At 40.9% G+C, this 27,629-nt stretch overlaps 1 protein-coding gene across 6 annotated transcripts in view; it reads right to left on the bottom strand.

The window, feature by feature from the left end:
• The window catches only part of plekha7b (pleckstrin homology domain containing, family A member 7b), a 141,341-nt gene that overhangs the window by 25,546 nt on the left and 88,166 nt on the right, over positions 1 to 27,629 (bottom strand). For 2 of the 6 annotated variants that reach the window (XM_020040242.2, XM_020040257.3), the window contains exons 6-13: positions 25,682 to 25,792; positions 24,885 to 24,957; positions 22,007 to 22,107; positions 10,073 to 10,248; positions 6,257 to 6,706; positions 5,377 to 5,923; positions 3,804 to 3,887; positions 2,240 to 2,293 (exon numbers count right to left, since the gene is read on the bottom strand). In XM_020040242.2, the coding sequence (XP_019895801.2) occupies positions 2,240 to 2,293; positions 3,804 to 3,887; positions 5,377 to 5,923; positions 6,257 to 6,706; positions 10,073 to 10,248; positions 22,007 to 22,107; positions 24,885 to 24,957; positions 25,682 to 25,792 (1,596 nt within the window). Of the gene's footprint in view, positions 1 to 2,239; positions 2,294 to 3,339; positions 3,517 to 3,803; positions 3,888 to 5,376; positions 5,924 to 6,256; positions 6,707 to 10,072; positions 10,249 to 22,006; positions 22,108 to 24,884; positions 24,958 to 25,681; positions 25,793 to 27,629 lie in introns of all 6 variants that reach the window. The other 4 variants (XM_020040250.2, XM_020040253.2, XM_034286733.1 and 1 more) reach the window with 3 other exon arrangements.

Genomic DNA, 27,629 nt, shown 5'->3' with positions numbered 1-27,629 from the left:
CATGTGCACTAATGTACCCCCATATCATCACGGACGCTGACTTTTGCACTGTGCCCAGATAACAAGCCAGATGGTCCCTCTCCTCCTCAGTCCAGAGGACACGGCGTCCATGACTCTATGGTTTCTTCTTTGCACGGTAGAGTTTCAACATGCATTTGTGGATGCAGTGATGTACTGTGTTCACTGACAGTGGTTTTCGGAAGTGTTCCTGAGCCCATGCAGTGATTTCCACTACAGAATCGTGTCTGTTTTTAATGCAGTACCAACTGAGGGCTCCGAAGATCACAGATATCTACAGATCAGCTTTTAATTATATTGTTTACCGTACAGTGACTTGCAAAAGTATTCACCCCCCTTGGCAGTTTATCCATTTTGTCACGTTACAGCCTTTAGTTCAATGTTTTTTTTATCTAAATTTTATGTGATGGATCAGAACACAATAGTCTAAGTTGGTGAAGTGAAATTAGAAAAATATATACATAAAACAGTTTCTTAGAAAATTGGCATGTGCGTATGTATTCACCCCCTTTGTTATGAAGCCCATAAAAAGCTCTGGTGCAACCTATTACCACACATTTAGTGAAATGATGTCCACCTGTGTGCAATCTAAGTGTCACATGATCTGTCATTACATATACACACCTTTTTTGAAAGGCCCCAGAGGCTGCAACACCTAAGTAAGAGGCACCACTAACTAAACACTGCCATGAAGACCAAGGAACTCTCCAAACAAGTAAGGGACAATGTTGTTGAGAAGTACAAGTTAGGGTTAGGTTATAAAAAAATATCTAAATCTTTGATGATCCCCAGGAGCACCATCAAATCTATCATAACCAAATGGAAAGAACATGGAACAACAGCAAACCTGCCAAGAGACGGCCGCCCACCAAAACTCACGGACCGGGCAAGGAGGGCATTAATCAGAGAGGCAGCACAGAGACCTAAGCTAACCCTGGAGGAGCTGCAGAGTTCCACAGCAGAGACTAGAGTATCTGTACATAGGACGACAATAAGACGAATCCAATAGAAAATCTGTGGTCAGACATAAAGATTGCTGTTCACAAGCGCAAACCATCCAACTTGAAGGAGCTGGAGCAGTTTTGCAAGGAGGAATGGGCAAGATGTGGCAAGATCATAGAGACTTATCCAAAGCGACTTGGAGCTGTGATGACTTTACAAAGTATTGACTTTAGGGGGGTGAATAGTTATGTACATTGACTTTTACTGTTATTTCGTCCTATTTGTTGTTTGCTTCACAATAAAAAAACAAAAACATCTTCAAAGTTGTGAGCATTTTCTGTAAATTAAATTATGCAAATCCTCAAACAATCCATGTTAATTCCAGGTTGTAAGGCAACAAAACACGAAAAATGCCATGGGGGGTGAATACTGTATATGATGAGATCCCCAAACATTTTGCAGTCTTAGGTTGCGATAAGTTATTCTTGAATTGTTGCACTATTGACCCACAGAGTCTTTCACATAGTGGTGAACCCATCCTCACTTCTGACAGAACCATCCTCTCTGGAATTATCTTTTAATATTCAATCATGTAACTGACCTGTCGCCAATTAACCTAATTAGTTGTGAGATGTTCCACCAGGTTTAGATTTTTAGCATTACACAATTCTCCAGTCTTTAGTTGCCACTGTCCCAGCTTTTTTGAAACGTATTCCTGGCATCAAATTCAAAGTGAGCATGTATTTTCCAAGAAACAAAAACATTTCTCAGGTTCAACATTTGATGTTGTCTTTGTACTATTTTCTATTGAATATAGGGTTTGAATGATTTGCACATAATTGCATTCTGTTTTTCTTTACATTTTACACAGCTTTTCTGAAAACAGGGTTGTATGATATTTTGTCCCCAACATGCATTATTCTCAATCCACTTAGATACCATTTTATATTTTTTACTGTAGTTTAAACTGTAGCCAAGAGTCTTGTTTGTATAAGATCATTTCGTAGTCAAGCTGCTGGCTTTGTTAAATTAATAGAAGAACACAGATGAATGCAGGCTAGTAATTGTTCCCAGTATACAGAACATTATTAACAAACAAGGGTGGTTAAAACACATAGAGGACAGTTTCATTTCCTCCATAAACCTAAAGCACACAGCCCTGAGGACAGAGGGCAGAAAGCGAGAGATAGTCAGACTGACACATTATGTAAAGTATGGAAGAGACAGAACAGAGCAGGAGAAAGAAACAGAGGAAGAAGACTGTGTTCCTGGGGCCCACCTTCAGATCAAGATACTCCAGGTCCTTCTTCAGCTGCATGTAAGTATCATCAGCCTGACAGACAGTGTGGAGCGGAGAGACAGATCACAAGACTGGAAGCTGCAAAGGACGCTAGGAGACTATCGTATTATTGCTTCAGGTGCTGTTACCTCCCTCATTCTCATTCAAGATTCATCGCCAATCACCAGAATGTTTTAGAAAGCATAGGACAGCATATCAGGGAGATTGATTACACTATAAGAACTACCCCCCTCGTCAGAGCAGGGATTGTAGAGGATTTAACTGTTTTGTCATCAGTTGTTAAAAAAAAATATATATAAGAAAAAAAAAATTTAGCACACAATCTGTGGTATGGTTAAATCATGTCTATATGACCATGAAGAGAAAATGAGCGTTGATGGAGGGACTGTATTGTCATTTGTTTTCGTTGAGCCCCTTCGCAGCTTCACTGGGGTGTGCAGATCTGAGGGCAGAGCACTGCAATGCGTTTGGACTGGCTCCTCTAGGGAGAGACACACTACTAAGCCAGCCAGTGTGCCCAGGATCACATTACACTAACACAGCGAAACACACAGTTCAAAACTCTAGATTTAAAGGATGTATGTCTCATTGTAGTATCCTGGTTTGCAAAGATCTCAAATAGCAGATGATACGTATATCTGTGTAAAGGCAGGCATGGTGCATAGCTAACCAGAAACATACTTGGGGTGAAGCTTGGGAGTGAAATCATGTTTATATTTATATTTTTATTCAATGAAAGATGGCTTTGATTGAGGCCAACTATTCAAACAACACAGGCTGGTGTATCTAAAGCTGCAGGCAGTCCATGCTTAAGGAAACCACTGAAACAAGACAGCACAAACTAGGGTTGCAGAATTCCAGGAACCTTCAATTAAAATTCTCAGTTGGAATATTCCTAGATTTAGCGGGAATAAACAGTTTATTGAAAGTTCCCAGAATTCTTTAACCCTAGCACCAACCAACAAACTTGAAGATGCACAAACTGGGGGGTGACGGGGTCTTGGCAAGGGAGTGGGGCGGTTGTTTCCACGATGCGCTGGTTTTGGGCATTGGGATGGGCGGATGGGAGACGGCCTGACCTGCAGGCTGGGGCCTAGGAGGCCGTTGTGCTGTAGGTGGTGGAGAGTGTCGCAGTGGATGCCAGCCATCTTGGCCTGATGCCTCCTGAGCTGAATGAGCAGCAGGGTCAGCTCCTCCGGCTGCAGGAGGGCCAGGCCCAGAAGAGGGAGGGGTAGAGAGAGAGAGCACTTCACCACCTGGCCACCAGGGGGCAAGAGCAGTGAGGCCCTAGCTCTACCAGCCAAGACAGCCACGTGCATGAGCAGCCTACTACAATACCTGCTCCTCTCTCTAATCCGCCACCCACACAAGGCCCTTCAGAGACGAATAGAACTGAATCCACCAGCCTGAAAATGGTGCTGCTTTCTGATTGAAATATATTACATTTAAGTTGCCTCTGGCATTTTAAATAGTCCTAATATAAAGCATAGAATAATTTTGACTGGGTATGTAATGAAGATAAATGAAAAGACAGAAGCTATACCGTTTTCCCATGCAAGCTGGGGGCGCTGACTGTATGTGTGATGTAGCTCATGGATGGCATTGACCGTCTCTCTATCTGAGTAGTCTGTGGGAAAACAGAGTAAAACAACAAGTCATTGGGCAATCAAGCAGAATGTCAAATCATACATTTAAAGTTGCACGGGTGAAGAAGCCAGCAATGTGGTTCACATTGTTGGCAGCTTTACATCCCCGCTATGGGGCTTTTCAATATATCATCCCAAACTTAAAGACATTCACTAAACTTCACTAAAATTTGTGCACATATCATGGTTTTTCTTCTATCCACTTATTTATATCTAAAGAAATATTATGTGAAAGGTGTTCCCCCAGTTTAAGTTGCTATAGGGCTTTGAAGGTTTGACATTTTTGCTTAACAGACAGAATTCCTTAAAACCCTTAAAAGGACACAAACAACAAGAGATTTAATTAACTACACATAAATTATCCCCAACCTGCTTTCTTAAAATAACATTTGTTTGCTACCAGCGAGAGAAGCACTTTGAGCCATTCCCTCAGAGATTCCCAAGCCACTCTTTTTTGCTGTATAATAGGTTTTTTATTTAAATGTGAGATCAGAAGAAAGAGACTGTTGCTGATGGTTAGGATACAGTGGAAATGTTCATAGGGTGCTGAGAGGCCCTGGGCAAGTTGAATTAGCAGCTAATAACACATTTCTGTGATATTCCATAGAGGTACACAGAAAACAGTACAAATATACACACTCAAGCCAAAAAGGCATCACCAGCCCAAAAGATGCTGGATCCACCAAAACAAAGTTGCTCCGCAGACTAAATTTAGTACCCATAAACCGTTGCTCTCTCGGATGGTCTAACACACAGTGGCTCATTAAAAACATACTCTTCTTCTTTAGTGTTAAACATCCTTCTTCCTTCTGTGAACGAGTGGTGGAATTCTATTTGAGACACTTGTAATTAGTGACTTAGTGTCATGGCTGAATGATGAGGAAATGGAGTGGCTAGGACACGTTGTTTTCTTGGTGTGAGGACAGTGGGATGGTGATCCGGGCTGTGTGGAGGTCACTGTGGTGCAGCCTCACAAAGAGCTCCTCTCATGTGGGGGGTGTGGCAGCCGTCAGGGAGGACGGTGCCTGGCCACAGGGGTTACACACACACACACAGTGACACATGCTGCTATAGGCCTGAGAATTGAGACTGGGACGGGCTAAAAGATTGGAGGAATAGGGGATGGGAAGATTCACACACACCCTGCCACCTGTGTAGAAGGCCTGGGTGTGGACTGTGTGAATCCTTCAGAGCTTGTGACCGGCATCAAAGTAAAGATGTGGAGAAATCACAGCAGGGCTACTTCTCATGCTCCTCTTCCCATGGCAGGGCCCTGTCTCTAATGGTTAACACTTCTCAGTTATTATTCCAACTCAGTGGTGAGATGGAAATTCACTACAAACGAATGAGCTGAGTAACTGTGAGAATTTAAACAAACGATGAAAGATTAAGGCCTTTGCTGTGAAACAGCCCCCAGCTGACAGACCAGTCGCTCATAACACGTCAAAGCCCAATGGGTCAGTGTCCTACCTTAGAGAGCTGGGAGCACAAGCGTCCCGGGGAGCCAGAGCTGGCCGATGCCTCCCCAGGTAACACCTCACTCAGCGGCCTGACAGTCACCCTGTCTGAGGGAGTGTGTGGCCTGCGGGGGGACAGTGGTTTGAAGGTGGGGATGGACGGAGGGACTTCGCAGGGGGACGGGGGCACAGAGATGGAGCGGGGCATCTCCACCGTGACCCTGAAGGAGGCCGAGTCGAGGAAGTCCTGCCCGGCGTAGTTGGGCGCCGTGGGGCTGCCGTGGCGGAACTGCTGCCGCTGCTGCCACTCGTACAGCTGCCATACCATGCCCTCCTTGGTGGCCATACGCTCATCGGTGGACATGCGTAGGTGGCTGAGTCTGTCATGGGCGTATTTATAGTCACTGGGTAATTTGCATGGCACCGGAGGGGAGCTCCCACCTGATGGGAGCCTGGGGGACTTTGGCAACGTCTGGAAGGCCTCCACTACCACAGGCTTATGCTGCGCGGGAGGGGTCGGCCGGGGAAGGGGGATGGCGAACTCTGTCGTAGACGGTTGGCTAAGGTTAGGAAAGAGAGATAGAGCCTTTTTACAAATGGTGCAATGTACTGATTGGACCATGCAGACAACTGAGCGTGAATATTGAATGAAAGAAAGCACATGGGAAGAAGAATATTTCGAGAATGATCACAAGCAGTTCAGAGCGTGGAGATTTACAGTTGCCACTAGGGGGAGACTTTGCTTAGTGGTTGAGAGTGGACATAATATGTTCAATATGGCATATTATGCTGAGGCTTTGGTTAGGGTTAACATCAGTGAATCTAAGGATAAGGTTAAGATAATTATTCATAATAGTGAATATTAGGTAAGTGATGCAGGTCTTGTGACTGACCTCTTCGGATCTCCCTTGTGTACTTTGACCCAGTGCTCCACTTGAGCCAGAGCTGTCTTCCTCTGCATCTGCTTCTCTGTGTCTGAGACTAAGCCCCTATTATATACCACGTTCCCATTCTCCTCTGGGGGGAGTGCTGTGAGGATCGCATGGGTTTGGTTGTTCCTGGGGCACGAGGAGCCAGAGAGAGGATCTGAGGAGAGCTTTTCCACCTCTAACTGAGTAGCAGGATGGCTGAGCTTTTTTGGAGCCTCTAACATGTACCTCTCCTCCTCCCCCTGGGTCACACGGATCTCCCCCTCTGGAGGCTCTTCTCTCTCAGGGTGGTGGAGGCTCTCTGACCCGGACTGGGAGGACGTCTTACTGGTGGTAGGGTGGTTGTTGTTGATGTGGTTGGTCTGGGGGACTGCCTGTTGCACTGCCAACTCTGGTCTTTCTGTAACAGTCTCTCTGTAAGGGGAATGGAGATCATTAGTCATAACTGACTACAAAAGAACGGTGGAGGGCTTTCTGTTAGTGGGGAATTCCTGGGTGCTTGTTGTTTTGAGTCACTGTGTGGTTTTAGTATAAAAAAAAGCACAGTGACACAGAATACAAAAACACAGCCGATGACATTATGGTGAAGATGTATACTTAAAACAGGCTATTAGGCGGTATTAAGCTGTGCATATCACAACACCCTGGACCACTGCATTATACTGAGCCGACTCTGACTCAGCCAAAGTAGAAAAAGCTTTCCAGTATCCTCACTCAGAGTTCCTCAGTAGACACTTGTCTTTAGGGTGAGGGGAGTTGAAGTGAGGCTCTGGGGGGTAGTGAGTATGGAGGCATACTGGGTTCCCTTTGGAAGTCAAAATGACAGCGTTTTAGTGTTTAAGCAAATAGCTTGGGGTATCCTCTAGCTCCATCCATGACATGACTGCGGAGCTGATAATCCATTCAACACGACGGAGCTGATAATCTATTCAACACGACGGAGCTGATAATCCATTCAACACAAACAAGAACGAATGTGCAAGTCAGTCAGCTGAGATATAACTCCCAGACCAAAAATGGCCACTGCTAACAAATCACACATTTTCCATACGTTGACATGGCAGTTACAGTTCCGTTCATATTCTCTACATTAGACATACAAGTCACATTCGAGTGTTAGCCACCATCGCTTTTCTGAAAAATACTTAAAATCATACTGCACATATTGCAGGGAGCACTGACAGAAGGTTTTCATTTTGCATGAAATAATAACAATAATCAGCACAGGACACTAGATGGCATTGTTTTACAAAACATCAGATCCAGCCAGCCTTCAGCTGCAGCATGACAACTAAGATTAGACAAACAAAGTACACTGCTTGCTTCCTTCCCTACACCACAAGACACGTTATTCATCTGAGCAAACTTAACCAATCAAACTTAACCAAACTTATTTTATTAAAACATCTATACTTAATTAGGTCCAGTCCACAATATGACACACAATACATTTCTTTGTATGTGATTACATGTGATTTTGATATCATGCATGTTCAGTCATACTCATCAACAACCAAATAATAATACACTTCCACTATTATTTAGATATTCTGTTGGCCATTTTACAGTACTGCTTTTCACAGCAAATATCCTTCCAGCTGGATTCCATCTAGAAATACCTAACACTTAATTAACACTTAATAACAAGCATGCTTACTGTGACTTGTCTGGTCCCTCAGCTGTGGTTTTAAGACTACAAGGCAAAAGACTAATTAGCATTAAGAAAAAATTTGAAATACATGATCATTAATTTAATGTATGTGTAAAGTATGAATTTATTTACTACACATTTGCTGAAAGCTTCTGGGTTTTAAGTTATTGAATGCGACAACCATGTCTCATTCCCTAAAAAACAGCAATGAGCGGGTACCTCAACCATTTCCTTATAAGGAGTGCTGGGAGATATGAAAGCTAGACATTAAATAATCAACTCTAATAAAGTGTTAATTTAACACTGAGGGGTTTGATAATGCATTTTTCAAAACACTCAGTGGGCCATTACAACAATACCGGTAGAGTTAAATGCTAACATTCAGAGAGTGCTTTAATATTAACACGTGTTAAATGAACATTAGGTAATTGTTAAAATAATTATCCAGGTGTTAAATTATAAGTTTACATTTTGCTGTGTTGGGCTTTTGACGGTAACTAAGTAACAGGTGCATGATAATATTCCAGTGATAGTGCAAAGATGCTAAGAGTAATTAATTAAAGCAGCAATCTTTTTGAATTGAAAACTCAATAGTTCTGTCTTGGTTCCTGTCCCCTAACAGAGGTTTGAAAGACTGTTGTGATGTGGGAGGATGTTTTTATCTTATGTCTGACAAATTTAAATGGATTTGTAAACAACACAAATAAAGGCTACCAGTAAATTTGCATACATTGGCCAACCATGGGAGGATTGGCTATTTGACAGAGGAGGGACTATGACTGACTGTTTGAGGGAGGAAGGAATGTGACTGACTGTTTGCTGGAGGACGGTGTGTGATTGGAAGATTGACGAAAATGCTTAAGTACACTGAAATGCATACTTACTTAAGAATAGGTGCTTTATGAATATGTTTTATTGGATTCGATTCTCTATATATTAAAAAATCTTTTCACCACGGACGTATTTGGGAAGCAGCCTATGACTTTACCGTGTAATACAGTAGGAGGAGGGACTCTGTGAGTGCGCTGTGATTGGCCCATGCTCAGCTGGCAGCAGGATCAGGTTGAAGCACTCGACCACACAGCAGGCTGCTGCAGCATATACATCCCATCCCACAGCATACTGATGAATGCATACCCATCCTCGCCAAGCTGAACAAGCTAAACTATGCCAAGCAGAGCCAGGCAATGTACACCTCCACCCACAACCCCAACAGTTAGACACATTTTCTTACAGACATGAGTTAAAAAAAGTTACTGGGAGAGCTAGAGAGAGATTCTTGTTGAGAATCAAGGGCAGTGGGTCAACTGGGGACAAGTGCAAAGGAAATCGGGGCTCAACCTTCCAGACTCCAAAACAGTTTTTTCCCTCAGGAAATAAGGCTCCTCAACCAGCAACACTGATCCATGATCATACTGATCACACACAAACTTTCCAGATGCTCTGATGTCATTTCAAGTACTTTTAATGGGCATTAGAATATTCCTTTGCATGTACCATTCATGAGCATATTATCCTCAAATACAGCTCTGAAAAAAAGAGACCACTGCACCTCTTTCTTTCCTCAAAAATGAAGGTTTTGAGTGAGGTACAGAAGGGTTAGAATTAAGAGACCACTGCAAATTGAACGCTTCTGTTCCTCACTCAAAACTTTCCTTTTCAACTTTCTTGGAAGGGATAAAAAGGTGCAGTGGTCTCTTAATTTTTTCCGGAGCTGTATATCTATAAAACTCAATATTTTTACCATACTGTTCACACTCCCCATCCCACTCTTTCAAAAATTACATTTTTATGTATATTACTGCCATACTTGCAATATCTATAATACTCAATACTACTACCAATATTGCTGCTGTTTTACAGTATTCTTTTCAAACTGCTGCTATGTACAGTGTTATGTATAACATTGCTTTATCTTCTTGCTATATTTGTGCTGTGTATACATTCTTCTCCATAATTGTAGTGTGCTGTCACCATTCAAATGTTTATTACACTCATATAAATCTATAATATTTAATAACTCTGGCTATATTTTTGCTTATATATTCTTCTCCTTAACTCTCACTACGTAGTTGTCGGGTGCCCATGTCATACCCCTGCAGATAGTAAGGGAGTAAGAAGGGACTAACCTCTTGATGCCATGACTCTGCATGAGAGCAGCCTGGTTCATGGCTCGGATCCAGCCGTTCATATCCTCCTGCGTGTCGGCACTGAAGAAGTACGTCCTCATCCCACAATGTTCTGCCTGTGAGCCAATCACAGAGTTCTTATTGTAGATGTAGGAGCGCATTCCCGTGTGGCTTGCCTACAGAGAGAACAGACAGATCAGAACAATTTTAAACAAGGAAAAAAGGAAGGAGGTCCTAAGGGGAGAAAGACAGCAGGTTAGAATTACAATGGTGTTTAGTCACTAGGGATTTACAGGCAGGGTAGACACAGCCATGCTTAGATGCAGTACGTAAATATAATATGATTACAAGTGATGGTTAAGTACTGGCACACCCCAAAACATCTACACACTAATACTGTCCATACAAAAAGCTGAGCTGCAAAATTACAAGTGAATAAAGAGCCAATTTAGACTACGTGAGCCAAAAGGAGAGAAACAAATTTTTTTATTTTTTATATAATCACTTATTTTACATAATTCATTTATACATAACGTACAATATTACAATGGACTGCAAGATTAACCAAATGAAGGTTGGAGGGTTGAAAAGAGGACTGCGCCCACTCAGCAAGCCTACCATCCTCTTGACCTGGAAGATGCATAAGTTCACTTGGTGGCATTCAGATCAAACATGTGGCTCTCTGTGGATGAAGTGCTGAGGACTATGATGGTGAGTAGATACATGTTTTTGGTGCGCCAGAAGAATCACGATGGCAACATATGACAGATTACTACAAATCGCCCTTTTCCCACTGCACTCCTAATGGCTGGCTTACACTAACTGGGAAGATACAGTTTAAGAGGGATTTGTTTTTACAATTTTAAATAAATCTATTGGTTGAGTGTTATTCAAGTTTAGAGAAATCTATTGTAGTCAAATTTTTTTTGTTTTTTAAGTTTAACAGGGAGACGCTTCTGATCTTAAACAATTGCTAACTACAGCTCCGGAAAAAAACAAGAGACCACTGCACCTTTTTCTTTCCTTTCCAAAAGAGTTAAAAAGGAAGGTTTTGAGTGAGGAACAGAAGGGTTAAAATGAAGAGAACGCTTCTGTTCCTCACTCAAAACCTTCCTTTTCAACTTTTTTGGAAAGGAAAAAAAAAGGTGCAGTGGTCTCTTAATATTTTCCGGAGCTGTATATTTCAACTGTGCTACAGCCCGGCAAATTCCACATTAATACCCTAGAGAACAAGCAATTCCACCAATGTATTTAACCTAGCGGACCTAAAGCACAGTAACAGCACAACGTCTCACCATTTGCAGACAAACAGAAATAAAACAATGGTAACAATAACACTAATTCCACCAGTGAACTGCTGAAACACTAAGAAACCCCACAACCAGCCTTACCCCAGTCGCTGTTTGCTACAGGCTACTGGTGTTTTAATGAGATGCCCTCCTGTCTGTGACCCTTCTGTTCCCTGTCGGGCTCCCACTCCGCCCCCAGTGCATGGCTGATCCCACTCTGCCACTGTCAACCTACTGCCTGATTACAACCCAGATCAGCATTTCCCCAGTGTCCCTATTACAATGCAACCTTTATAATCCACAACTCCCTAGTATGCTAGTCCATGTATATTATGGCCTATTTTGACGGCCACTATTGCACAACACTTCAAAGCAGTATAGTCCTGCACCAACTGGTAAAACATCCTCCCATCTCTCCTGATAATAACTCCCAGTCTGGGTACAACTTTGTTCAGTCTCAGAAGGTGTCCCAAATGTCACCTTATTCCAGGAACCAAGATGCCGTTTGGAATGAATCACTAACAACCTCTCTTTAGTTTGCAACAAGTGGATTGATTGTGTAATTCATGGTATTGTACTGTATCTTATGATCAGCTGTACCAATTGTATTTGGCTGTGGGTTTAACAAAGCCTGTTTGAATTGCAGAGACCAGTATTATCCATGGAAAAGTGCTGAATAGACAGGCACAGAACAGATAAGCTAGCTAACACACTCACAGCCCGAGCTCTAGGATATTGCATCAACATCCAGGCTAGAACATAGGGTCGACATCTAGTCCCTTACCTAGAATATAGGTTCCACTTCCAGCCCCAGACCCATGCGTTTGAGTCTACATTCAGCCCCAGACCTTAGATGAGGTCCACCTCCAGCCCCTGACCCAGGACATAGGGTCCAAATCCACACCCAAGGCAATAGATCCAAATCTATTACCAGGACATTGGGTCCAAATATACACCCAGGACATATGGTTGATATCTACAACCATTACATAGGGTCAAACTATACACCCAGGACATATGGTTGATATCTACAACCATTACATAGGGTCAAACTATACACCCAGGACATATGGTTGATATCTACAGCTCCGGAAAAAATTAAGAGACCACTGCACATTTTTAATTCCTTTCCAAAAAAGTTGAAAAGGAAGGTTTTGAGTGAGGAACAGAAGGGTTACAATTAAGCGACCACTGCAAATTGAACCCTTCTGTTCCATAAACAGGACATAGGGTCCAAATAGACACTTGAGATATAATGTCGAAATCTATAACCAAGAGTGAAACCTCGGCAATTGCCAAGCTCTGTCATCTCTTTAGCATACAAAATAAATAATGTAATCTTTGCAGTGTCCTGGTGCTGCCATCTTGCCTCCACTTCTTGATGATGGTCTTCACACTGTTCAATGATGCATGTAATGCCCAAAAAATTATTTCACATCCTTAGCCTGATTTGTACCTTACAACAATACGCTCATGTAGATCTTTGGTTAGCTAGTTGTGGTCCATGGCTATATCTATTGATGGCATGAAACCCGGAGCTCCGACGTACCATTAGTTTTCAATACCCTACTGATGTTCAAAGCTTTGAACATCAAACAATCTCCTGAAAGGTGTCGGAACTACTGGTTTAAAAAAAGTAGCACTTTCCAACACCACGAGGCATAAAAGGAAAATGCCGTCGAGGGTTGTCAGTAGGGGTAGAAATAGGGCAGCAATCAAACCATTTGGCTTATAAAGTACATGGCCCATTGTAGCAAGATTTAAGAAAATAGCTTTTTGCTGAGCTTCTTTGTCAGTGCATGGTCTTGTCTGTGCTGGTCACCACTCTTCATTCTCAACTTGACAATAAACAATTTGGCATCTGATAGATAATGTAATATCATATTAGTTAATCATTTTTTATTTAATCAAAATTCTTTTTTGCGAAACACAGACAAAATATACATGCTTTTACAAAAAAAAAGCTTTTACAGTCTGTGCAACTTATATTTTGGCGTCCTAAGGTTTCTAATGACCTATTTGAACACAATAGATTAAATTATGGAATATTTACACAATTGAAATATCATTGCTTTTTTAGTATGCAATACTAATATGTAATTCCTGATGGTATCATATTTCCAAGTGTCTGTTAAATGTGTTTATTTTATGCTTGGAGCTGGCCCTGGCTACCAAACTTAAACTTTCTAAATGGAAATATACCTCTACATGAATATCAAACATGAAATACTGACATTTGACTGTGACTGACTGTGCACTGTGTTTTAAAGCTTTGAGCAATTTACCATTTCTTTGACACAAGCCTCAAATGTTTCAGAAAGCCTTGGTTGCCCACCACTAGCTGCTGTCTTCAAAGAAATCTTACAGAAGCAGCTGATTTCATTCACGGCTAACCAAAATCACTTCAACTGATGTTGGCTTACAGCTAATTAAAAGGGTGTTTACACCATTAAAAGATGGGATTTTATTAGATTTTTGTTGAAATATTGTTGGTTAAAAGACCTTATTACAAGGGGTAAAACCTATTTATTTCAGCCTTTACATAAGCAAAAGCTGTGTTTAAAAAAAGGTTTGTATACATCTAATATCCACTGTTTGTGTATTGTATCTACAACGTGTTTCCAAAAAAGTTGGGACACTGTGTAAAGTGTAAAGAAAAACAGAATGCAATAATGTGCAAATCATACAAAGACAACATATCAAATGTTGAAACTGAGAAATGTTATAGTTTCTTAATATGCCCACTTTGAATTTGATACCAGCAACATATTTCAAAAAATCTGGGACAGGGGCAACAAAAGTCTGGAAAAGTTGTGTAATTAAAAAAAAATAGATTTTGAGAATCATGGATGCTGCATCCTCCAGACAAAAGAGGAGGGGGACCATCTGGCTTGTTATCAGTGCACAGTTCAAAAGCCAGGATCCGTGATAGTATGGGGGTTCATTAGTGCACATGGTATGGGTGACTTGCACATTTGTGAAGGCACCATTAATGCTGAACAACATATACAGGTTTTGGAGCAACATATGCTGCCATCCAGATGTCTTCAGGGAAGGCTTTGCTTATTTCAGAAGAAAATGCCAAACTACATTCCAGGTGCTAAGCTGGCTTGCCTGCAGTCCAGACCTGTCACCCATTGAAAACGTATTATGAAACATGAAATCCTTTATCAAGCAAGAATGGGACAAATTCTCACTCAACTTCTCAACACTACAGCAATTGTTCTCCTCAGTTTCCAAATGCTTATAGAGTATTGTTTAAAGAAAAGGTGATGCAACACAGTGTCCCTGTCCCAACATTTTTGAAATGTGTTACTGGCATCAAATTCAAAATGGTAATGAATTTTTCCAAAAACAATACATCTCAGTTTCAACATTTGATAAGTTGTCTTCGTACTATTTTCAATTAAGGGATGAATGATTTGCACATCATTGAATTCTGTTTTATTTGCATTTTATGCAGCGTTCCAACTTTATGGGAAACAGGGTTGTAGCTGCAGCTACAGTAGATTGACAATGCTTGTTGAAAACAATGTGATGGTGATGAGGCAAGCAGAAAGAAAGGCAGTAAAACTGGAGATAAGTATGGAAAATGGAAGGATTGGAGGATGATTTGAGTAGGATGGCTGAACCTAGTGTTAGTCACACCTATCCCAAGGCTCACATGGTGATGACAGTGTCCTGATGACTGACATGGAGAAGAGTGGTGGTTCCATAAGCTCAAATGTATCAAAAATCAAGGTTGGGTGTGATTATTAAGACTACCTCAATATATGAAAAACTAGCGTTGTCCATCCATCCATAGCTGATACAGTAAAGTCATGCAAAATAGATGTAATGTGCATTTTTGTTGGTTTGGTGAATACAACATAAGTTATAAGCACAGATGACACAGATGACATTCTTGTGGGGAAGGATGATGGTAGACTAAATACTTCATACTGGGGCCACGGATGTGTGTTTCAGCAATTTACGGAGAGCGTCACTCTCTCCACGAGTGCACAGTCACACACCAAGTCACCACAAGAGGCTATTCAACTGACAGGATCAAAATATTTCGAAACAACAAAGACCAAACAGAACAGGATAGAGGTCATAGCATGGCTGTAGAAAACAGAATGGATTCTGAAGTGCTGTGATGGACCAGTTTTTAATCTGACAGAGTGAATTTGATTAACCTTGATTTGGTTGTTATAACCTGCACAAGCAGCAAGCTAACTCAAATACAGAGCCAGAGTAGCAAACATAACACTACAACATTACACCAAAACAACACATTTTGGAGAGTGCTAAGTGCTGAGGAGAATGCAGTTGGCAATGGGATGCTTGAGCAGCAGATCTACTGAATAGGGCAGGATGGGATGAGAAACTCTTGTCTTTAGTGCAATCATATTTTGTGATTAGTTATATGCTGGTAGTTGTCTACAGTATCTGTAATAACTCACTAAACTCATTCTCACAGAACATTGAGACACTGCTGTACATTCCACAATAAAGTGTCTAAACAGCCACACAACAACAGCAGACTGGGATTAACGTTTATCCATGAGGCAGTTGAAGTGTTCGGTTCAGTGAACTTGACAAACAGTTTTGGTGCCTGTGTAATGGAAGATCCTTGTCTGTAATACATGATCATCTAGCGAGAACTGTGAAGAACAGAGAGCTCTGGATAACTGGCAGTGGTACTGAGTGCAGGGAGCTCTCACCTAACTGTGATATACATTCCCTCCTAACGGGGTTGGGGGAGAGGGAGAGAGTACACTAGAACATAGCTTTAACGTATAATTAATTTGCCCCACAGCTACATTCGTCATTACAATTCCATTGTATATAAAGTGACCTGCAGTAGCAATGCAGAAGTAATACCCAGGTCTGCACCATACAAGTACACACAGAAATCCAAGCCCCACAAATCCACAGCCCCAAAAAGCCCTGCACAAAGGATAGAAAAGTACAGCAACAGAATGCCCTCAAGCTAATGTTTCAAACATTCACTGTGTATGGTTCTTTATAAAGACCCATCTGCTCTCACAGACATGGAAAATGGTATTGAAAACACTATAGCCTTGATCCAGCAAAGAAACCCATTCCTTATGTCTCCTCTGTCAGGGAACTGACAATTATATTATCCTCCACTAACAACAACCCAGCTTTGAAGTAAGAGGAGAAACAATAAAAAAAATATATATACTTTTTATTTGAACAATTCCTCAAACACAAAACATTACAATGAGTAGTACGATAGGACTGCCAGTTACTGGCACCCCAACAATCAATATTTTGTGAAGCCTCCACTGGAGTGGATAACAAAATTCGGTCCAGTCTCAACCACCCTATCTCAAAATCTCTATCACACATACTACGGATCAACAACACATTCACCACATTCTCTTTAAAGGTTCTATCAAATAGCTTTAGTAGGGGGGAGAGCAGTGTAATGCTTTGATGCTGCATTCGTGGTAGCTCGTCCCTTCTCTCGCTAAGTGAGAGAATTGTTTGCGTGGAGGGACAGTCCAGCAATTAGTTCAAGAGATTTATGAACCTAGACATATCTTAGATATTTGTCGTTATTTCACTTTAAGAGGCATTTGATACAGCGTAGCTAGCTAGTCATCTTCATTCGGGTTCATGTGCAAACCATACCCTTTTCCCTTATTAATATTGTGAAGTAAATATCATTGTTGTTCTTGCACCTCAATAAAAACACTTTGGCCTGGCAAATCCAAACTTAAAGGACGATGGTGCACTGATAGTGACGGAAATCAAACAACATGTACTTGTATTGCGATAATTTATAGTATTATATTATACTTGAAAAAACCACGTCAGGTTGTGATGTTGCTAACAGTTCTGCTGCTTTGCAACACACATGACAACGTCCCAATGTCATAACCCCATCAGCTGTGGGGTTAAGATAATCATGTCAGAACTTTATCCACCCTTAATGTGACATATAACGTGAACAATTCAATTGAAAAACAAACTGAAATCTTTGAGGGGGAAACATTTCAAATTAAAACTCACAATAACCTGGTTGCATAAGTGTGCACAACCTTAAACTAATACTTTGTTGAAGCACCTTTTGATTTAATTACAGGACTCTTTTTGGGTAGGAGTCTATAAGCATGGCATATTTTGACATGGCAATATTTGCCCACACTTCTTTGCAAAAGCGCTCCAAATCTGTCAGATCTCCTGTGCACAGCCCTTTTCAGATCACAGATGTTCAATTGGATTCAGGTCTGGGCTCAGGCGGTGCCATTCCAAAACGTTAATCTTCTTCTGGTGAAGACATGCTTTTGTGGATTTGGATGTGTGCTTTGGGTCGTTGTCGTGCTGAAAGGTGAACTTCCTCTTCATCTTCAGCTTTCTAACGGAAGCCTGAAGGTTTTGTGCCAAAATTGCCTGGTATTTGGAACTGTTCATAATTCCCTCCACCCTGCCTAAGTCCCCAGCTGAAGAAAAACAGACCCAAAGCATGATGCTGCCACCACCATGTTTCACTGTGGATATGGTGTTCTTTGGGTGATGTGCAGTGTTGATTTTGCATCAAAAAAACCTTTTGGAATTATGGCCAAAAGGTTCAACCTTGGTTTCATCAGACCATAACACATTTTCCCACATGTTTTTGTGGGACTTGATGTTTGATTCTGCAAACTTCAGCTGGGCTTGGATGTTTTCTTTGTAAGAAAAGGCTTCCGTCTTGCCACCCTACTCCATAGCCCATTCATATGAAGAATACAGGAGATAGTTGTCACATGTAGCAAACAGCCAGTACTTGCCATAAATTCCTGCAGTTCCTTTAATGTTGCTGTAGTCCTCTTGGAAGCCTCCCTGACCATTTTTCTTCTCGTCTTTTCATAAATTCTGGAGGGACATCCAGTTCTTGGTAATGTCTCTGTTGTGCCATATTTTCTCCACTTGATGATGACTGTCTTCACTGTGTTCCATGGTATATCTAATGCTTTAGAAATTATTTTGTACCCAATCGCCTGACAGATATCTTTCAACAATGAGATCTCTCTGATGCTTTAGCACCATGGCTTTAGCTCTGAGATGCAACTAAGAACATTTCAGGAAATTCCTACTAGAAAAGCTGAACTTTATTTGAGATTAATCAGAGTCACTTTAAATGATGGCAAGTGTGTAAAGACTTCTATTTAACATGAGTTTGAATGTGATTAGTTAATTCTGAACACAGCCACATCCCCAGTTATAAGAGGGTGTACACACTTAAGGAACCAAGTTATTGTAAGGTTTTTATTTTTCATTTTTCCTCCTCGAAGATTTCAGTTTGTTTTTCAATTGAATTATTCACGTTATAGATATCTAGCGGTCTTGTTCACGAGTGAGGGAAGGATGGAACGGGAGATTGACAGAAGGATCGGTGCAGCTTCTGCAGTAATGCGGTCAATGTATCTGTCTGTCGTGGTGAAGAAAGAGCTGAGCCGCAAGGCGAAGCTCTCGATTTACTGGTCAATCTACGTTCCTACTCTCACCTATGGTCATGAGCTTTGGGTCATGACCGAAAGGACAAGATCCCGGATACAGGCGGCCAAAATGAGCTTTCTCCGCAGGGTGGCTGGGCGATCCCTTAGAGATAGGGTGAGAAGCTCGGTCACCCGGGAGGAGCCGCTGCTCCTCCACATTGAGAGGGGTCAGCTGAGGTGGCTTGGGCATCTGTTTTGGATGCCTCCGGAACGCCTTCCTGGGAAGGTGTTCCGGTCCCGTCCCACCGGGAGGAGACCCTGGGGAAGACCTAGGACACGCTGGAGGGACTATGTCTCCCGGCTGGCCTGGGAACGCCTCGGTGTCCCCCCGAAGAGCTGGAGGAAGTGTCTAGGGAGAGGGATGTCTGGGCATCTCTGCTTAGACTGCTGCCCCTGCGACCCGGCCCCGGATAAGCGGAAGATGATGATGATGACGTTATAGGTCACATTAAACGTGGAAAAAAGTTCTAACATGATTTATCTTTGTCTCATTCTTTTACATCACAAAAACCTGGCATTTTCACAGAGGTGTGTAGACTTTTTATATCCACTGCATATCAAGTCACAGTAAAACACTTTATTATATATTTCTCCTAATCTGTAGTAGTCAAACTAGTTTTCTGTAAAATCCCCAAAGTATCCCCAAAAAAACTCAGAATTTATAATAGTTACATCTTTTTTAAATAGGGCATAGAATAATATCAGAAGTAATGCAATTATTGCATTATAAAAAAGCAATTACTTTTGAGACAACTTCCTTTGAATGTTGTGAAGATCTACCACATACTAGTGATTGTAGCACCTATAGTGGGGAGAACAAGTATTTTGTTACACGGCCGATTTTGCAGGTTTTCCCACTTACAAAGCATATAGAAGTCTGTAATTTATTTTGTAGGTACTCTTCAACTGTGAGTGACGGTATCTAAAACAAGAATCCAGAGAATCACATTGTATGACTTTTAAATAATTAATCAGCATTTTATTGCATGACATAAGTATTTGATACATCAGAAAAGCAGAACCTAATATTTGGTACAGAAACCTTTGTTTGCAATTACAGAGATCATACGTTTCCTGTAGTTCTTGACCAGGTTTGCACACACTACAGCAGGGATTTTGGCCCACTCCTCCATACAGACCTTCTCCAGATCCTTCAGGTTTTGGGGCTGTCGCTGGTCAATATGGACTTTCAGCTCCCTCAAAAGATTTTCTATTAGGTTCAGGTCTGGAGACTGGCTAGGCCACTCCAGGACCTTGAGATGCTTCATACGGAGCCACTCCTTAGTTGCCCTGGCTGTGTGTTTCTGGTCGTTGTCATGCTGGAAGACCCAGCCACGACCCATCTTCAGCTCTTACTAAGGGAAGGAGGTTGTTGGCCAAGATCTCGCGATACATGGCCCCATTCATCCTCTCCTCAATACGGTGCAGTCGTCCTGTCCCCTTTGCAGAAAAGAATGATCCCCAAAGAATGATGTTTCCACCTCCATGCTTCACTGTTGGGATGGTGTTCTTGGGGTTGTACTCATCCTTCTTCTTCCTCCAAACATGGCGAGTGGAGTTTAGACCAAAAGTCTCTATTTTTGTCTAATCAGACCACATGAACTTCTCCCATTCCACCTCTGGATCATCCAAATGGTCATTGACAAACTTCAGATGGGCCTGGACATCCGCTGGCATGAGCAGGGGGACCTTGTGTGCGTTGCAGGATTTTAATCCATGATGGTGTAGTGTGTTACTAATGGTTTTCTTTGATACTGTGGTCCCAGCCCTCTTCAGGTCATTGATCAGGTCCTGCCGTGTAGTTTTGGGCTGATCCCTCACCTTCCTCATGTTCATTGATGCCCCACGAGGTGTGAACTTGCATGGAGCCCCTGACCAAGGGAGAATGACCGTCATCTTGAACTTCTTCCATTTTCTAATAATTGTGCCAACAGTTGTTGCCTTCTCACCAAGCTGCTTGCCTACTGTCCTGTAGCCCATCCCAGCCTTGTGCAGGTCTACAATTTTATCCCTGATGTCCTTACACAGCTCTCTGGTCTTGGCCATTGTAGAGAGGTTGGAGTCTGTTTGATTGAGTGTGTGGACAGGTGTCGTTTATACAGGCAAACATGTTCAAACAGGTGCAGTTAATACAGGTTAAGAGTGCCGTTATAATCATTAACAGAAAATGAACATTAACATTCCTGTACTTGTTGTTTATATTTGAAATCAACTTTCAGCTTTTGAAGAAAAATTTCAACCCAGCAGTCAGACACAAATCAGGAGTGCAGATTAGTGCTGTCTTGGGCCACATTACATTACACTGTTTTGTTCATAAATGTTTTCAGGTGATAGAATATTTTGTTAGGTAAACTTGCGCAAATTGCCAGCTTGAGACACTTTGGAGCTGCCTTCCAAGGTAGTGTTAAAATACAAGATCAAAGGAGCCCCCCCGGATTGAAGAGGAAAATCAAGAGTTTGAGGAGATGCATGTACTAAAGCAAGAAAACAAAACAACTCCAAAAATGCAAAGAAAATGTGTGAAGTATTTTTTCTGCCAAGTAATTGAACATAATCAATTACAGGACAGGTGCAACCTTGCTGTAAAATGACAGCTGAGAAATAAGCAGGATTTCAGCAAAACTTGTAACAGCTTTTCAAATATCTTGTGTAGCCTAATAAATTATAATAAAGCTTCGTACAGGAATCTGCCATGTCTATATTTTCATTTACCAGGGCATGTAGTCTAGTAGTCCTGTCCAAAACAACATCCTTGTATTTTGAGGGTCGGACAGGTGCTACTTGAGGATCGAGCAAGAAAGAAATCATGAAAAATGAATGTGTTTTGTGCCAATAATTAGGCTAACATAACAAAACATGCCATTGTAAATTTTGCTCCCATTTAAATAAATCTTAAATGCAACTGCTGATGTATAAAGGAAAGGCTATGAAGTCTCAGTGAGCTGAAACAAATCTTAAAGGGGCACTGTAGAATCCTGTCTCTAATAATGGCAAGACTGAATTCACACAATAACACAACTTGTCTCCTTTTCCTCTGGTAAAAAATCTGGTATAGAAGTGTGTTCCCTGATTCATGCCACTTAAGTTTAAGGTAACAACAGTATGTTGTTCCTATTGGTGACTAGCTAGTTTCCAACTTTGCCCGCTTATCTTACCTTGAAGGCATATTTGCGGCTGATGTGATCATCAGGCTCCACAGGTGCAATGACATAACTGGGCAGAGGGATGCTTCCCAGGACAGTCTCCTCTCTGCTGTCTAGGGGAACACACACACAACATCATCATCACACAATATGACCCACCTCACCTCTGGCCTACTGCCATGACTATCTTAATTATTCTCCCTGTGTATAAATAGCACAGCTTAACTGCTTCATCAATGCACCATAATGTCCCATCAGACATGGTGATTTGTGACTATAGGAAGTATAATTGGCAAGACATAATTCAAGGTTGATTCAAGGAGCATTTCTGCTCTTCATATGGTGGCAGGGAGCAGGACAGGAGGCTTTTCTCCAGCTTAGTATGGTGAATGCAAAAGAGGTATTGTATAGGTGTACTGCAGCAATATGACTTCGTCATAGTCTGAGTTAAACAAAATATTATTTTGCATGCCTTAACTATTCCTAATTTTTCCCAGATTTAGGAGCAGTTTTTTTGTGAAATACTCTTAGACAATTTTTTTTATGAGTTACACCTAAATCAGCAAGTTAGGAGCTCCATTTAGCCTTAAGATGTTTTGTGAATACGGCCCCAGTACTTATAAATAACCTGTCTGTGTATTTTAGATGCACGATTTTGAACCCTTGGTAAATATGAGGAAAATGGGCGGTGCATTTTTTTATTTGTATATAATCTTTTTGGTCTTTTGGTCAAATATTCACAAATTCAAACCATTAATCCAGGTAAAAAAATTATAATAATTTATGCGAAATAAACTAAATAAATATCTTCCCTCAAAATATGGGTGCCACAATTATAGGCACACCTAGAAATAATTAGGACTCAAATCTAACTGTATATATCTAAGTATATTCACATTCATATTTTAAGTTTTTAAGTTCACCTGAGTAATTAGGAACACTTAAGTGGTAAGCCATGACTTCCTGTTTCACTGGGGTATGAATATGAAATGACACACAGGCCAAATTCTCATATTCATCCCTTACCATAGGAAACACCTGAGAATTAAGTTATGATGTGTGACAAAAGGTTGTTGAGCAGCACTAATCAGGAAATGGCTATAAGAAAATAGCTAAGTAGTTGAAATATGCCCATTTCCACTTTCAGGGAAATCATTAAGAAATTTAAAGCAACTGGAGATGCTAACAATCTGCCTGGAAGAGGTTGTGTGTCTATATTGACCCCACGCACAGTGAGGAGGATGGTTCGAGTGGCCAAAGAATCTCCAACAATCACAGCTGGAGAATTGCAGACAATAGTTAGGTCTTGGCAGCAGAAAAGTCTCCAAAACTACTATCAGATGCCACCTACATCATGCTGTTTGCTAGGGTTGCCATAAAAAGGTCTTTGCTGACATCAAACAACAAACTTAATCACATAGTTTGCCAAATATTACTGGAACTTTCAATGTGACTGGTTATTATGGTCTGTTGATATCCAAATAATTGGAAACAAGAAGACAGCCATGCAGAAAAGTACCTCATCCCCACTGTGAAGTATGGCGATGCATATTTGATGTTGTGGGACTGATTTTCTTCTGAAGGCCCCAGACAACTTTGTTGGATACATGGTATCATGGACTCCAAGAGCCAGCAGATATTAAATCAAAACCTGTCTACCTCTGCCAGGAAGCTTAAACTGGGCCAAGGTTTGATCTTCCAGCAGGACAATCATCCATATTATAGGAGAAGACTCTGTATATCAGTATAGCTGTTATCTTGGCAAAGGGAGGTTGCACAAGGGTATTAAATGAAGGGGTGCCAATAATTGTGGCACATATATTTGAGGACAATATTTGCTTTAGGATATTAACATACTTTTTCTTTCATATATTTTATTTTAATTAAAGGTTAGGTTTTTGCAAATGTTTTGAATGAAAGGTCAAGAGGATAAACAATAAAGACAGCCCATATTTATTGCACACATTTACCAAGGGTGCCAATATTAGTGGATGACACTGTAACACTGGACAGCTTAGAATGAGTAAACAGCCTGGTAAGTCAAGCAAGACCTCTACAATGGATGATAATGCTCACCATAATGAAGAAAGGAAAAGTTAGACTGAAATACTCTCCAGGTGTATACATGTAAGTCAAACACTACAGAAGACTTCACCAGCAGGACTAACACCAGCAGGACTCTTCAATGCAAGGCACAAACCACTAGCTACTATGGCAGTATGTTTAAGGTCACTGCCTTGCTATGATAACACACAGTCCAAGGAGTTAGGAGGAATTTCTTTGTACTACAGAAGACAAGGCATTTCTGTGCACCCTATTATCTGTTATTTTGCAGTCATTAGCGGTTACCTCATCACTAAAGGCAGGTGAGCCAGTTCCTGTGGCAACCATACATGCCAAAGTTATAACACCTTTTCACCATATTTCCCAGATGAGAGGTTAGTTTATGGTTAAAAACCTTTTTTCGCCTCTTGCCATTACTCAGGTACATGTTTGTTTAATCTTTACACAATACCCTTTTGCAGAACTCTGCAGTCTCCTTTAGGTACTATGACCATGTAGAATTGTTGATTGGCCAATTCAATAATGAATTTATTAAATCAAATTGAACATACATTTAATTTGCTGAATATTACACTAAGACAAAACCCCACAAAACAAAGTAATGACAACTGCAATACAGGCCTGACAACAAAGCATCACCGGAGAGCAAACCAAATGTCTGACAGGGTCAATGGGTGATAGACTACAGGCAGTTATGTCTTTCTAAGAGTTTTTTATGTTTTGGAAGCAGATTCGTTGGCATTCGGAGGAATTCTAAAACTAAATCAATTCATCCAGCAACCATTTTATTTACTCTCAATAAACCTGGTGTGCCCGTGCTACTCACCTTTGTAATAAAACAAGCAGTAGTCAGACAAGACAAACCACTTCCTTTTCCACAGCCTCATTCCAGAGCCGTCCTGGATTTGGAAACACAACATGAATGTAAAGCCCAAGCAGCAAAGCACTATCATAATCTCATGCACATTTCATAAATCAGGGAATGTCATATGCATAAGCTCATATTTATAGTCACATATTTTTATTTAAATGCTTCACTGCCATCAATATCCTCAGCTAGATAACTTGCTAACAGACAAGCTATCTGTGTTTTCTAAAGCAATGGCAGCTTTCAACCTGGCAGCCCAGTGTAGCATCATCCCACTCCATTCTCTATGTTCAGACTTTTCCCCTATACGTTCAGACTTTTCCCCTACTCAAGCACCTCACCTCGTTCTCACTTCTCACCCTTCCACTTGTCAAGTGTCACCATTCCTCATCCCTTCCTTAGTAAAGTGTCTTCCATCCTCCTCAGACGTCACCTCTCCCCAAGTCAATAATCACTCCTCCTTAATTCTCACCCCTTTCTTGGTCAGGTATCAACCCTGGAGTCAAATGTCACCCCTCCTTCTCACCTCTCCCCTAGTCAGGTATTTATTAAATTTCAGTAACATGATCATAATTTGTGAGGCTTCTAATTTCTTTATTAATAAATGTAAACTTTATTAATATTATTGGTAGCTAAATGTCTATAAAGACTGTAGGCATGTAACATTAGTATGTTTTGCTAGCATGTGTAAAATACATAGCTAGCTAGCTATTGTTATTGTGCAATTCTCAAGATGATGTGGAAGGCTCACCCACCTGTTTGTAGAGCCATCCCCTGACCACCACTGGGATATTGGGGTTCCTCTTGATAGCATGGTCCCTCTTGCCGAAACTATGCACCTTGCCACTACTCCTGAAGCCCTGTGGCTGGCAAAACAAACACATTGGTTTTGAACAGGGGCTGTTTCATTTACTTTACAAATAGCTGCAATTAGCTGACCAGGATGCTCAGTGGTAGAAGGAAGAAAGAAAGAGCTAGGTAAATCCATAGAGCAAATACAATATGACCATTGAGGTCCTATATTCATGAAGATGTTCTGGGATTAATGCAGTAAAAGGGCCTACTAAAAGTGTACATGTATTTATTGAAAGTCATTTAAATTTGGACTTTCCTTGCTACTTATCTACACACAATACATCATCCTTTTAAAAGATTGGTATGTAGAATATATTCTTCATGTGGGAGGTTTCTCATTACATCTTTGGCAAACATGATGCTGCCACCCTCATGCTTCACAGTAGGTGTTGTGTTTTTTGGGTGATGTGCTATGTTGGATTTGTGCCAAATGTAATTTTTGCAAATGAGACGAGAAATCCCATTTAAGTTTTGTCAGTCATCAAAATCGTTTGCCACATGGCTACATAATAAGTAGGGTTGGGTTGGGTTCCAAGTTGGAACCGGTTCCAAATGTACATGAACCGTGGATTCGAAAAGACACGCGCATTTCGATTCTGCTTCGGTTCCTAACGTTTGCATTTCAGTCGCATTTTACAGCCTATGAGTTGCACTTGTCTAACAGCACCTGCTTCGCGGACGGTGGACCTAATGTCACGTAATTTCACCCAGTACGTCAACAAAGCAACCACGTGAGAACTGAGAAGAGACATTTCTGTTTACATCCTGGACCATGGCTGACCACAGCAAATGCTCTTAAGTTTGGCTTAACTTCACAAAAATTTGAATGACATAGCAAAATGTAACAGCTGCAGTTAAAATATTTTGTGCAAGGGAGGAGGCACTTCCAATATAACGAAGCATTTACTTAAATGCTGCTTGAATTTGGAGGAATGCACCGTTTTCGATGTGTTGTTGTCACCCAGTTCCAGCCACAGTAACGTCCCAAATACATTAGCAACGTCTCACGCTCAGGTACACAAAACACAATAGGGCTGTCAATCTTCCTTTATAGTACTATTTGAATTTCATTCCTTATTTTTTTATAATATTTTTTCGAATATTAATCCTCAAATTTAGCACATCAACTTGTTGTCACATAGACATCAATAGCAACCACTGCGAGCTAGCCAACATGGTTATTGACTGGTGACAAGCTAACTTTGCTAGCTAGCTAACGTGAGCTTATTACACTAATGTACATAGACACCAAGCATAGATTGTTTACTATAATATATATATAATTATTATATATAACCTATCAACTGGTATGTGGGTAAATTAATGTAATCTACCCAGCTTGCTTGTAATTTATTTCTTTAAAACTAGAAAGACTGTTCCCATAGTGATTATTCCTTATAAGAAATAATATTTAAAAAATTATAAATGAAGGGGAAAAGAAACCTTCCTGAATCCTGTCACCCTTGAAAGTTGACTGATTATAGTCTAAATGTGCAAAGGATAAAAGTTAGGGACATTTTCCTTCTTGAAATTTTCCTTCTTCTCACCCAAAAAATCACAAGAACTGGATTCGATAAGCAGAATTGATTACATTGAAATGATACCCAACCCTAATAATAAGTGGGTTTCTGGGATACAGCACTTAAAATTGGATTCAAGGTAAACTTGCCATCTTAACAATCTTGGCAATAAAACCCTGTAACTCTGTCAAAGTTGCCATTGGCCTCCTGGTAGTCAAATTGATTTGGTGTGTGATTTAGAAAATGACTAGTTACACCAGAGCTAATTTAGGATTTATTTTACAATGGGGTGAAGACTCCTTAAAAAAAAAAATTAACATTTAATTTC

Source organism: Esox lucius, chromosome 2 (genome assembly GCF_011004845.1).
Source record: "Esox lucius isolate fEsoLuc1 chromosome 2, fEsoLuc1.pri, whole genome shotgun sequence".
NCBI lineage: Eukaryota > Metazoa > Chordata > Actinopteri > Esociformes > Esocidae > Esox > Esox lucius.
The sequence above is the reverse complement of the archived record's forward strand: the minus strand, read 5'-3'. Positions and strand labels throughout refer to the sequence as shown.